Here is a 14,332-nt window from a genome sequence, read left to right as displayed (position 1 = left end):
CACTATGCATGTATTTTGACTGATACGGCCAGGTTTCGGTTTGAATTATTTTAGCTCGCGTGTACAAAACCTCACGTAGGAAGTTCACGACAACTTGTGGGTTGTTTGTTTTAGCTGAAAAAAGATCTTGTTGCCTTTCTACCTCTATGGCAATAGAGCAATTTTCACAGAAACGTGACTTCATAATCGGCCTAAAGCAACGTTGGACCCAGTCCTCCACCCCGCCTTGTGCTTGATTCGTTGCGATCCCTGGAGGCGCAGCGCGGCTCCATTGCGCCCGTTGTGTGCAAGGCTAACACGCACTCTGGGAGGGAACCGGGGAACCGGGAGGAAACCCATGAAGACCAGGGGGCGAGAATAGAAAATCCCAAACACAGAGGCACCCAAGTCGGGAACCGAGCCCACGCGCTTCTCGGTGAGATCGCTCGCCTCACCCCTGTGACTCAACATTCTTTGCTTTTCAAAATATTTTTTCCGCTTCTGAATTCACTTACGTGACCCATACAGATGAAAATACCTTTGCAACGCACCGCAGTTGGAATACCGCACCCAAGTTGCTCCCTCGCCAATCTGAATTCGGTAATCGTTTTTATTTCCGTCTGGTTTTTAACCTTTCCCTTTCAACCCCGTGCTTTTGTTGACACTCAGGAGCTGAAGGAAAGCGCGACTCCCGTGTGACCCCCGTGTGACCCCCGTGTGACCCCCTGTGCCACGCGCCACCCGTGTTGACCTCGACAAGTGGAAACACCTCGTTGTGACGAGGCACGTAAAACACGCTGAACGAAAACATTGAGAGCGGAATAAACACGGAGCAAACCGTTCGCGTCCGTGGGCCTAATCATTTGCGAGCTAATTATATTATCCTTGGGGTTTGGCCAATCCGAAATTCCAACCGTTGCTTAGGGGTCAACCTTTCCTGTTTTCTGCAATATCACCATAGAAATGTGGAATTTCCACCACTGCCTCAGGGCTATCCTCCCCGCTAATTTAAATGGCAACCACTTTCACTTGTATCTCTTGCACGCACAATGCACTGCACGTGCGTTTGTCGTGAAGGACGCTGCAGGAGTGGCAGCAATGGCGTCACGGCTACGCGCGGAACGGCGACGTGCCTCTGGCAGTGGCGCTGCGAGGGCACAAACGGAGGGGAGACTCCTCCGTGGCATCCCCACCGCTCTGCTGCTGAGGCAGCGTGTCGGCGTGATGAACCGTGCGGGCTGACCCTCTCCACGTGTTGCCCACTCTGCCGTCCACTCGATCAATTCATCTTTATCGCACGTGCCAATATCGCCTTCGGTAAAGTAGTGCTGTCACGTGCGCATCGCGGCGGAACGGGAGCAGCACAGGGGGCAGGCAGCAACAGGGAAGAGAAAATAAACCCTCACGACCTCAGAGGCTCAGATCGAATGAGGAAAGAAAATTGGAACCGCGCGCAATGAATAGCATAAAAAAGGTAAATAGTAAAACAAAAAATGGGTACATTTAAACTCCCTAACATCTGGAAAATCAGACAAGCAGGGCCAGGGACACAATGCCTCCCCCGATGCATAAATTATCTACAGGGGTCATTCTGAAAGCGTCATTTGGCGGAATTGCGGTTTGTTTTTGCGGAAGATCGGCTCACACCCTCGAACTTTGCGGCTCGTAAAGAGCCGACCGGCTCCGCGGCTTCGAAGACCGAATTTCGTCATTGACCCCCCGCGCCGTGCCGGCCGGAGTGGTGGTGGGCCGGGGGTGGGGGGTCAAAGTTGCGGCGGTGCTCGGACACAGCCACAAAAAACTTCCCAACAGTCCCAGTGCCCGGCCACAGCGGGAAATCGCGACGCCGCCACGTTGGCAGGGGTCGCGTGCGGCAAGGCGGCGTTGGAGGACGCGTGGGTCACCCGCTGAGCCCAATTGTTAGCGAATACTCCGCGCTCATTTACATGCAGCTCAAGACCTCTCGGGGCGAGCTCTGCTTTCCGAACGTCAGATTTAAGAATTCTACAGGGTGAAATGCATCAGGTTAGAACGTTGCTGTGATAACCTGAGCTGACACCACTTTAACAGCGTTACCGGAGTTATTCCCGATGATGGGTGGTGGCTCACGTGACGGCAGACTCCACAGCGAGTGCGAGCGTGTGCCAACTATGACCTCAGGTCTGTTGCTGACCAAATGAACGCCTGAAATCCGTTTGACACCACACAACCGAACGTCCGCAAAAGCTGTCTGTTACGCGGATGCCTTTCAACGGATGGCGCAGTGGCGATACTCGTGCCTCACACCAAGAAGCCCCTGGGTTCGATTCCTGACTTGTGTGCCTCTGTGTGTGGAGTTTGTATGTTCTCTCCCCCCTGTTCTGCATGGGTTTCCTCCGAATTCCCAGGTTTCCTCCCGGATTGGCTAAAGCACACACACGCACGCAATCCAACCGATATTGGCCAAACATCCAAATGCTCCAAAAAGAACCTTACGAATTTACTCAATTGGAATCACACACGAGGCGGTAGACGCATCGTGTTAAACAGACGCATCATCCCCTTCTGCAAGGGCTTGGCAGGACCCTCCTGTAAAATAGTCTTGAGACTCGGTGAAGCTTTGCTGGGTAAACACGCGGTAGTAAGAGTAGAAAAAATATCATATGAGCACTTCACTTCTGGCATTGAGAGCTCACTCCATTTGGCAGAGTATGAAAACACGTTAAAAGGGGAATGTGGCCATCGTTAAAGGTGCAATATAATGTACAGTAGTCGTGTTTGTTTTCATGTTTGGAGTCTGCTACTTCTTCCCTGCGGAACCAGTTGGGTAAACAAATCTTTACGGCTTTAAAATTGCACGCAATGCAAACACAAAGCATCCACTCAGTGTTTAAAAGCAGTGACCGCTGAGCATTGATTTAGGCCAAAGCAAGCACGTGAGCTCTCTAGAGGCGCCTCCTCTGTGCAGTGTGTGCAACATTAACTTGACGCGTTTCCAAACCGGGAGTATATTTTATTATCGTGACGAAGTAAACAAACTTGGCAAACAGCGATGTTTGAGGGCAAAGGCCCCGGTGAAAGGAACCTAGTAACGCGACGCACACCGGGAGTGATAGTCAGAGGCAATTGAACTAAAAACTAAAACGAAACTATATTTATTTGATCAGGTAACGCCCACTGAAGCCATGAATCTCTTTTTCAGACGCGACCTGGCCACAAATGATAGCTCAACGAAGTGGCTTATCACGTGGAAATTCATAGTCGCCAAATACTCTAAACGCGTGATGTTGATTGTAAATGTAGAGAAAAAAAACGTGATCACCCGGAGACAAATCCACGCAACCACGTGGGGAGAGACACCGCAAACTCCAAATATACAACAGGCGTCAGGGTTGGGATCGAACCCACGACCTCCTGCACACCAGGCGAGGTAGTTAACATCTCACCACCGCGGCGCCTAATATGCCCCCTGTTTAGAAGATGTCCCTGTTCGCAGGCAACAACCCGGCGCTGTGGCTGTGACCGCGCCTGACGCGAGAGCACTGAGGGACGTTTGTGCCGGCCACCCCCATCATCACATCCACAGTGTTCGGCACTCTCACGGGCAGGACTGAGATGACGTTATCCGTGGAAAAATCACAGATTGGCCTAGCAACGAAAATTCACGTAAAAATGAATAAATAAATAGACATGTTTTTTACAGTATTATCTCGTGGGTGCCAGGTAAAGACTAATTTAGAATGAGGTCTTAAAATTCCGTACAATAACTGAGTGGTCGAGGCCTCTGGTCCACGTGTGTTTGTCCATGATGTCGTCAATGTTGACACATATTTGTAATGTACATTTTCTACCCTATTTCTCGAGGGTTTTAAAATAGAGTGCAAATTCATATTCTCCGTATGCGGTACCTGATGTTCCGATAATGGACACCTCGGTATCAATCCATGCAAAGCCCAACATCCGCACGACGAGTCTTCCTAATATTCAGACTCTTTGTTCACCATGGGGGGAGCGAGCTAAAGGTAGCCAGCACATCGATCCGAATATCCGTGCCTTACGTTGGCAAGACGTGGCGAGACATTCAACCCAGCAATGTGCGCTACCACGCAAGATAAGGGGAGGCTTGCAGATGATACAATCCATGCCAAGCGCTCAGAACATAAACCCAGAGGAGTTTCACTATTTATCCAAATAATTGAATTGTAAATAGTTCAATCGTGATTTGAAGCTTTCGTGACTCCAGGAATCCATACTCTTTGGTTCTTTCGGTAAAGTCACGTAGGTAGAAAATAAAATAAATCATGATGACGGACCGCTTGTGTTGCGCCCGAAACGTCGTGATTTATTTTATTTTATACCTACGTGACTTTACCGAAAGAACCAAAGAGTTTGTCAAAGTTTGTAAATAGTTATTCATATTAAAAGCCATACAATGCATGTAAAAATGCACTTTCACTTAACTGCACTGACTACTGGCGATACGAGCCATGTTTATTGTGCCCATTTAAATGAGATCCTTTTCTATGAACAAGCGGAGCAATGACAACAATAACGGCACTTGTGGCAAACAGGGTGCAGGTGATGCGCGGACCCCGCAACCACAGCGGGAGATAACGCTGCCGACTTGTGGAATGTGGATGGCAACCAATGCCGGGAGCACCAGGGAGGTTCATTTGTCGCCGAATATTCTTGGGTCGCTGGTAGACTGCGACCACAGGCTCAGAGCAAGGTCTGATGGTTGTGGTGTACCGGGTACGGAATTGTTTTGTGGGTGGGTGACAAGGACAGGCCCAGGTGCCATGTCGCTACCCCCCCCCCCCCCCACATCAAGTTAGTTTGCTAGAGAGAACTGTACTAATTTCTTAGCACGGTTGGCTACGTACGGTGTGAAAATAAGTTCAACATACATACACTGCACTATGCAATACACAACACACTACTTGAAAATAGACTACACACTATACTACGTACAACACAACACCATACTCGTCCACTTGACTTTCGTCGCTTCACTCTTTCGGAAGTTTTCAATTCTAACCACATTTCAAATGTCTTCCACGTGGCTTTCCACGACGTTCGTGCCACGCGCCATCTTTTTCGTTCAGTCTTTGAAAAGAAATCGTCCAGTGAGCAGCTCTTATAATTTGTGTTTATTTATATATTATTAACACTCTCCCTATTTCTGTGATTATACTGTAAACTGTTCATAGTTATATTGTATATATAACAGTATAATACTACAGTGTTCATAGTTATTTTCGTGATAATAAAACACGTGGACAGTATTCATACCGTGTTTTTTTTTTGTGATTACTGTAAACATACTTATTTTTTGTGCTTTAATATATTCATAACAATAGGTTCTAAGTGTGGTGAGAGGAAAGCTAAAATAACGCATGAGGTTCTCAATTTGCATGAAAACCTTCACATAATCGAACTGCACGAGCAAGGCTAAATAAAGGCTCTGCTTTGACATTCGTCAATTTTTGACATTTCGTCCACGCTCTCTCTGGTCCCTAACCAGATGAAAGTGCGAGGTGTTTCTCCTCCTGTACAAGAGAAACAACTTTGACACGCCACCCGTGATTCCTACTGCAAGGTTGACACTCAACTCGTCTCGCTGTAAACCCTCCTCCAGCTGTCCACGACCCCCTGACCGGGACGCAAGAAGTTCCACCCCGTCCCAAGGGATTATTTAGTACTCCAGGTGATGTGCTCGAGGAGATCAACATTTATTACAAGAATAGTAACGACTTGGCAGTACGGACGTGACACACGGTGTCGGATTAAGCTAGTGCGGGGCCTGTAGCATGATTTTATAAAGGGGCCTAACTCTAATAAAAACATAAATATTGAAAAAAACAATTTTTTTACTTGCACAGTAAAGTAATTGTATTTTTTCATTTGCTATACAGCCAGATAATACGACTAATCGCTAACTTTAAACACCCAGTCGTTCATAAAAGTTGAAGGTGGTACAGTACTATAGTAATAGAGCAAGTGCAGAATCACTGAACCGGAATTGAGAGCTTGAAAGCATTTAGCGCGGGGCCCTTGAAAGTGCGGGGCCTGTAGCTATACATAGATAGATAGTAGCTACTACATATGTACTACACTACTACACGTGTAGCTACTACTACACTACTACACGTGTAGTAGCAGCTACTACTACACGTGTAGTAGTGTAGTAGTAGCTACTACACGTGTAGTAGCTACTACTACACTACTACACGTGTAGTAGCTACTACTACACTACTACACGTGTAGCTACTACTACACTACTATACGTGTAGCTACTACTACACTACTACACGTGTAGTAGCTGCTGCTACACGTGTAGTAGTAGCTACACGTGTAGCTACTACTACACTACTACACGTGTAGCTACTACTACACTACTACAAGTGTAGCTACTACTACACTACTACACGTGTAGCTACTACTTATGCTACTAGGAGAATCCGGCACTGCTCCAGGAGATGTGCTTGAGGAGATCAACATTCATAACAGTACGGACGTGGTTACACCATTGTGGCTCAGCCCCGCACTAGAAACAAAGACAAAGCTCCCCCGTATAGCCTGTAACAGACTGCTGGGGCAAGTGCTGTTAGCGAGCACCTATAAAGGCCGGCACGGCACACGAGGGGGTGGGTAGCCAACACCACGCCCGGCCGCCTTTGTCTCCCTAGCGGCGATGTTTACACACCGCACCAGGTACTCATTTGAGGCTGATTCGACTTAGAGGAGGCCCAGGACACTACCGCTCCCCATAACACACACACGCACACACACACACGTACACACACACACACGTACACACACATATTCACACACACGTACACACACACACATTCACACACACACACGTTCACACACACGTACACACACACATTCACACACACATTCACACACACACACATTCACACACATTCACACACACACACACACGTACACACACACACGTACACACACATTGCTTTGTGGCACAGCGAGCACAATAGCCACACAGATCTACAGCATCGCCAACGGCCGTGGCGGCGGCTGCTGCTGCTGCCACGGCTCTCGTGTTGGCCGTGCCAAGTTGCCTCGCACAGCCCCGCACAGCCCCGGACATCACCAAGAACACAGACAAAGATCCCCCGGACAGCCTTTAACGGGGATTTTAGGGCAAGTGCTGTTCAGGTCGGAAGCGCACACGAAGAAGGGGGTGGGCGCGGGTGGCCGGCACCACGCCCGGCCGCCTTTGTCTTCCCCGAGGCTGTTGTATACACCGGCGTGCCGGGTACGCATTTCAGATCGAGTCCACCTAGACGAGGACCGGTACCGGTTGAGACAGTCCGCCGCTAGCTGCGGTGGCCGCGAGCGGGAATCGAAGCTCGGCCCGCCGGGTTCGTGGTTGGGGTGTGAGCATCCTGACCGCTGATCCCTCTTCACACCACCAACACCCCCACCAACAACAACACAACCATCACACCCACCAACACCCCCACCACCACCAACACCCCCACCACCACCAACACCACCACCAACACAACCATCACACCCACCCCCACCACAACCATCACACCCACCAAAACCCCCACCACCACCGACACAACCATCACACCACCAACAGAACCAACACACCCACCCCCACCACCACAAACACAACCATCACGCCCACCAACACCCCCACCAACACCACCAACAACCATCACACCCACCACCACCAACACAACCATCACACCAACCAACACCCCCACCAACACCACCACCAACACAACCATCATACCCACCCCCACCAACATCACCACCACCAACAGAACCATCACACCCACCCCCACCACCACCAACACAACCATCACACCCACCAACACCACCACCAACACCACCAACACCACCACCAACACAACCATCACACCCACCAACACCCCCACCAACACCACCACCACCAACACAACCATCACACCCACCCCCACCAACACAACCATCACACCAACCAACACCACCACCAATACCATCCCCACCAACACAACCATCACACCACCAACACAACCATCACACCCACCAACACCCCCACCACCACCAACATCACTACCACCAACAGAACCATCACACCCACCCCCACCAAAACAACCATCACACCCACCAAAACCCCCACCACCACCAACACAACCATCACACCACCAACACAACCATCACACCCACCAACACCCCCACCACCACCAACACCACCACCAACACAACCATCACACCCACCAACACCCCCACCAACACCACCACCACCAACACCACTACCACCAACACAACCATCACACCCACCCCCACCACCACCAACACAACCATCACACCAACCAACACCACCACCAACACAAACATCACACCCACCAACACCACCACCATCACAACCATCACATCCACCAACACCACCACCAACACAACCATCACACCCACCAACACAACCATCACACCCACCAATCCCACCATCACAACTATCACACCCACCAACACCCCCACCACCAACACAACCATCACCAACAACCATCACACCCACCACCACCCCCACCACCACCAACAGAACCACCACCCCCAACACCACCAACACAAACATCACACCCACCAACACCCCCACCACCCCCAACACAACCATCACCACCACCCCCAACAGAACCACCACCACCACCACCCCCAACAGAACCATCACCACCACCCCCAACAGAACCACCACCCCCAACAGAACCATCACCACCACCCCCAACACAACCATCACCACCACCCCCAACAGAACCACCACCACCACCACCACCCCCAACAGAACCATCACCACCACCCCCAACAGAACCATCACCACCACCCCCAACAGAACCATCACCGCTGTGCGCAGGCGGTGTCAGGGCTGTCACCTCTCCATGGAGGCGGCGGCTCTGCGCGAGGCTCCAGACGCCCGCCATGAGCGGCTGCTCAGCGGCACCTCCACAACAACTCCCTCTCTGTCACGGCTCCAGGTCGGGTCCCACCACCACCACAACTCCCTCTGTCACGACTCCAGGTCGGGTACCACCACCACCACCACCACAGCTCCCTCTGTCACGACTCCAGGTCGCGTGCCACCACCACCACCACCACAGCTCTCTCTGTCACAGCTCCAGGTCGCGTGCCACCACCACCACCACAGCTCTCTCTGTCACAGCTCCAGGTCGCGTGCCACCACCACCACAACTCCCTCTCTGTCACGACTCCAGGTCGCGTGCCACCACCACCACCCCCTCACGCCGCCGGGGCCACGTGCTGACTGACTGTTGTTATTCACGCTACGGAGTCACCCGCCTGCCTGCCTGCCCGCCCGCCTGCCCCTCCACCTTCCTCGCCGTGTCGGTGTTTGTACTCTCGCCACAACGGCGAGAGTACAAACTACACACTACACTACACACTACATACTACATTACACACTACACTGCACACTACACTATACACTACACACTACACTACACACTACTCTACACACTACAATACACACTACACTGCACACTACACTACACAATACACACTACACTACACAATACACACTACACTTTACACACTACACAATACACTACACAATACACTACAACTACACTACACAATACACTACACAATACACACTACAATACACACTACAATACACACTACACTACACAATACACACTACACTACACAATACACACTACACAATACACACGACACTACACAATACACACTGCACAATACACTACACTACACACTACATTACATACTACACTACACACTACATTACATACTACACAATACACACTACACTAAACTATACACACTACACAATACACTACATAATACACACTATACAATACACACTACACTACACAATACACACTACACTACAATACACGACACACTGCACGACACACTATACACACTACACTACACACACTACACACACACACTACACTATACACACTACACTATACACTACACTACACACTACACTACACACTACACACTTCACTCACACCACACACACACCCTACACACCACACACACACTACACACACACCACAGACACTACACTCACACCACACACACACTACACACACACCACACACACTACACACTCACACCACACACACACTACACACACACCACACACACACTCACACCACACACACACTACACACACTACACAATACACACCACACACACACACACACTCTACACTCACACCACACACACCACACACACACTACACTCTACACAATACACACCACACACACACTACACACACTACACTCACACCACACACTCACACCACACACACACTACACACACACTACACACACACCACACACACTACACACTACACTCACACCACACTCACACCACACACACACCACACACACACTACACACACCACACACACACACACCACACACACTACACACACACACCACACACACTACACACACCACACGCACACACACTACACACACCACACACACACACTACACACACCACACACACACACTACACACACCACACACACACTACACACACTACACACACACACTACACTCTACACACAATACACACTACACTACACACACTACACACACACCACACACACAAACTACACACACACTACACACACACACCACACACACACACTACACACTCACACCACACACACACACTACACACACCACACTCCACACACAATACACACTACACACACACACCACACACACTACACACACACACACCACACACACACCACACACACTACACACACTACACACACACTACACACACACTACACACACACACCACACACACACTACACACACACCACACACACACCACACACACTACACACACACACCACACACACACACTACACACACACTACACACACCACACACACACACTACACACACTACGCACACCACACACTACACATACACACCACACACACACCACACACACACACTACGCACACTACACACACACACCACACACACACACTACACACACACTACACACACACACTACACACACCACACACACCACACACACTACACACACACACCACACACCACACACACACACTACACACACACTACACACACACACTACACACACCACACACACCGCTGTTCCAATAACTCCCGCCGCTGCCTCTCGCAGGGGGCTCGAGCATGCGGGCTGCTGGCGGCTTCACGGGGCGTGAAAGCGTTCATTCTTCATTCATTCAGTCTTCATTCATTCATTCTTCATTCATTCATTCTTCATTCATTCATTCTTCATTCACTCATTCGCTCGCCACAACGTTTACCGTCGGCGGCCTGCGACTCACAACCGCGCGCGTTCACGAGTCACGCTCCTCGCTCCGACCCCCCCCTGTGGTGTCGCGGGGACTCGGGCGACCGCCACGAGACTTTACTCTCCCCGTCCGCGCTGTTTGTTTCAGCACCGCAGCGCCGCGCTCACAGTGACAGGCGGAGCTTGATGGGGGGGGGGGGGGTGTTTGCGAGCACCTAGCAAGGCAGGAAACGGTGCACGTGGGGGTGGGTGAACGATCAAGCGGCGGTACTGCCCGGACGCCTTTGGGGCCGTCCATAAATGACGTCACGCGATTTTGGACACCGCACCAAGTACTGATTTCAGGCTGAGTCGACCTAGGGGAGGCCCTGGACCGATTCAGATAATCGCTGTCACTGGGTATTGGCCGTGAGCGGGGATCGAACCCGGGTCACAGCGCGCTAACCGCTACACTACCGCTCCCCACACACACAACAACACACACACAACACACACAGAACACACAACAACACACACACAACACACACACAACACACACAACAACACACACACAACACGCAACAACACACACAACAACACACACACAACACACACACAACACACACACAACACACACACAACACACACACAACACACACACACGGGATCACAATCATGGCCATTGTACTCGCACACAAACAGTGCCCCAATGTAGCACGCGCGACCTGTAGGGCCAGGTGCTCTTAGCCAGCAACGCCTATGATGAAGAGGGGGGTGGCTGACAACACGCGGTGGTGGTGCGACTGCGGTCGTCCAGAACAGAGACCGTGCAACGCATATACCGACGCAATGCCCCGGTAGACGTCGCTCTGCATCTACATCAGCAGCCATACGACAAGAATAAGAAGAAGCGACTAACCCCAGACACACGCCACGTGCTGTTACCGTGCCCGCATTATTAACTCGCTGCTGGTCTCGGCGGTGAACGTGGTGTAGGGGTTAGCGCACCGCGCTACAAACCCCGAGTTCGATTCCCGCTCACGGCCAACACCGGTGACGATTATCTGAGTCTCCCCTAGTTCGCACCCCTGGTGTGGTGTGTAAACATCGCCCACTGGGGAGACAAAGGCGGCCGGGCGTGGTGTTGGCCACCGACCCCCTTTCGGGTGCCACAGTGCCCGGCAACCTTCGTGGGTGGTGCTGCTACTCGCTACGAACAGCACTTGCCCCGACAGTCTGCTACAGTGTGTGTGTTCTCCCCTTGTTCTGCAGTGAGAGTGTGTGGAGTTGGGATGTTCTCCCCTTGTTCTGCAGTGAGAGTGTGTGTGGAGTTTGTGTGTTCTCCCCTTGTTCTGCAGTGAGAGTGTGTGGAGTTGGGATGTTCTCCCCTTGTTCTGCAGTGAGAGTGTGTGTGGAGTTTGTGTGTTCTCCCCTTGTTCTGCAGTGAGAGTGTGTGGAGTTGGGATGTTCTCCCCTTGTTCTGCAGTGAGAGTGTGTGGAGTTGGGATGTTCTCTCCTTGTTCTGCAGTGAGAGTGTGTGTGGAGTTTGTGTGTTCTCCCCTTGTTCTGCAGTGAGAGTGTGTGTGAAGTTGGGATGTTCTCCCCTTGTTCTGCAGTGAGAGTGTGTGGAGTTGGGATGTTTTCCCCTTGTTCTGCAGTGAGAGTGTGTGGAGTTTGTGTGTTCTCCCCTTGTTCTGCAGTGAGAGTGTGTGTGAAGTTGGGATGTTCTCCCCCTGTTTAGCAGTGAGAGTGTGTGTGGAGTTGGGATGTTCTCCCCTTGTTCTGCAGTGAGAGTGTGTGGAGTTTGTGTGTTCTCCCTTTGTTCTGCAGTGAGAGTGTGTGGAGTTGGGATGTTCTCCCCTTGTTCTACAGTGAGAGTGTGTGGAGTTTGCATGTTCTCCCCTTGTTCTGCAGTGAGAGTGTGTGGAGTTGGGATGTTCTCCCCTTGTTCTGCAGTGAGAGTGTGTGGAGTTTGTGTGTTCTCCCCTTGTTCTGCAGTGAGAGTGTGTGGAGTTGGGATGTTCTCCCCTTGTTCTGCAGTGAGAGTGTGTGTGGAGTTTGTGTGTTCTCCCCTTGTTCTGCAGTGAGAGTGTGTGGAGTTGGGATGTTCTCCCCTTGTTCTGCAGTGAGAGTGTGTGGAGTTGGGATGTTCTCTCCTTGTTCTGCAGTGAGAGTGTGTGTGGAGTTTGTGTGTTCTCCCCTTGTTCTGCAGTGAGAGTGTGTGTGAAGTTGGGATGTTCTCCCCTTGTTCTGCAGTGAGAGTGTGTGGAGTTGGGATGTTCTCCCCTTGTTCTGCAGTGAGAGTGTGTGGAGTTTGTGTGTTCTCCCCTTGTTCTGCAGTGAGAGTGTGTGTGAAGTTGGGATGTTCTCCCCCTGTTTAGCAGTGAGAGTGTGTGTGGAGTTGGGATGTTCTCCCCTTGTTCTGCAGTGAGAGTGTGTGGAGTTTGTGTGTTCTCCCTTTGTTCTGCAGTGAGAGTGTGTGGAGTTGGGATGTTCTCCCCTTGTTCTACAGTGAGAGTGTGTGGAGTTTGCATGTTCTCCCCTTGTTCTCCAGTGAGAGTGTGTGGAGTTGGGATGTTCTCCCCTTGTTCTGCAGTGAGTGTGTGTGAAGTTGGGATGTTCTCCCCTTGTTCTGCAGTGAGAATGTGTGTGGAGTTTGTGTGTTCTCCCCTTGTTCTGCAGTGAGAGTGTGTGTGGAGTTTGTGTGTTCTCCCCTTGTTCTGCAGTGAGAGTGTGTGGAGTTGGGATGTTCTCCCCTTGTTCTGCAGTGAGAGTGTGTGGAGTTCGGATGTTCTCCCCTTGTTCTGCAGTGAGAGTGTGTGTGGAGTTGGGATGTTCTCCCCCTGTTTAGCAGTGAGAGTGTGTGTGAAGTTTGTGTGTTCTCCCCTTGTTCTGCAGTGAGAGTGTGTGTGAAGTTTGTGTGTTCTCCCCTTGTTCTGCAGTGAGAGTGTGTGTGGAGTTTGTGTGTTCTCCCCTTGTTCTGCAGTGAGAGTGTGTGGAGTTGGGATGTTCTCCCCTTGTTCTGCAGTGAGAGTGTGTGTGGAGTTGGGATGTTCTCCCCCTGTTTAGCAGTGAGAGTGTGTGT

General features: G+C 51.0%; 1 protein-coding gene across 2 annotated transcripts in view; it reads right to left on the bottom strand.

Moving 5' to 3' along the window:
* Positions 1 to 14,332, bottom strand: part of LOC116942572 (sodium-dependent lysophosphatidylcholine symporter 1-B-like) — a 110,985-nt gene that overhangs the window by 57,698 nt on the left and 38,955 nt on the right. The window contains exon 2 of one of the 2 annotated variants that reach the window (XM_076067203.1): positions 8,841 to 9,030. The exons of the other annotated variant lie outside the window; for it this stretch is intronic. Coding sequence (XP_075923318.1) covers positions 8,841 to 8,888 — 48 coding nt within the window. The 5' untranslated portion in view covers positions 8,889 to 9,030. The remainder of the gene's footprint in view (positions 1 to 8,840; positions 9,031 to 14,332) is intronic. 2 annotated transcript variants of the gene reach the window in all.

This window comes from Petromyzon marinus, chromosome 15 (genome assembly GCF_048934315.1).
Source record: "Petromyzon marinus isolate PM22_M1 ecotype Great Lakes invasive population chromosome 15, UKy_Petmar_22M1.pri1.0, whole genome shotgun sequence".
NCBI classification, from domain to species: domain Eukaryota; kingdom Metazoa; phylum Chordata; class Hyperoartia; order Petromyzontiformes; family Petromyzontidae; genus Petromyzon; species Petromyzon marinus.
This window is presented reverse-complemented; position numbering and strand designations above follow the sequence as displayed.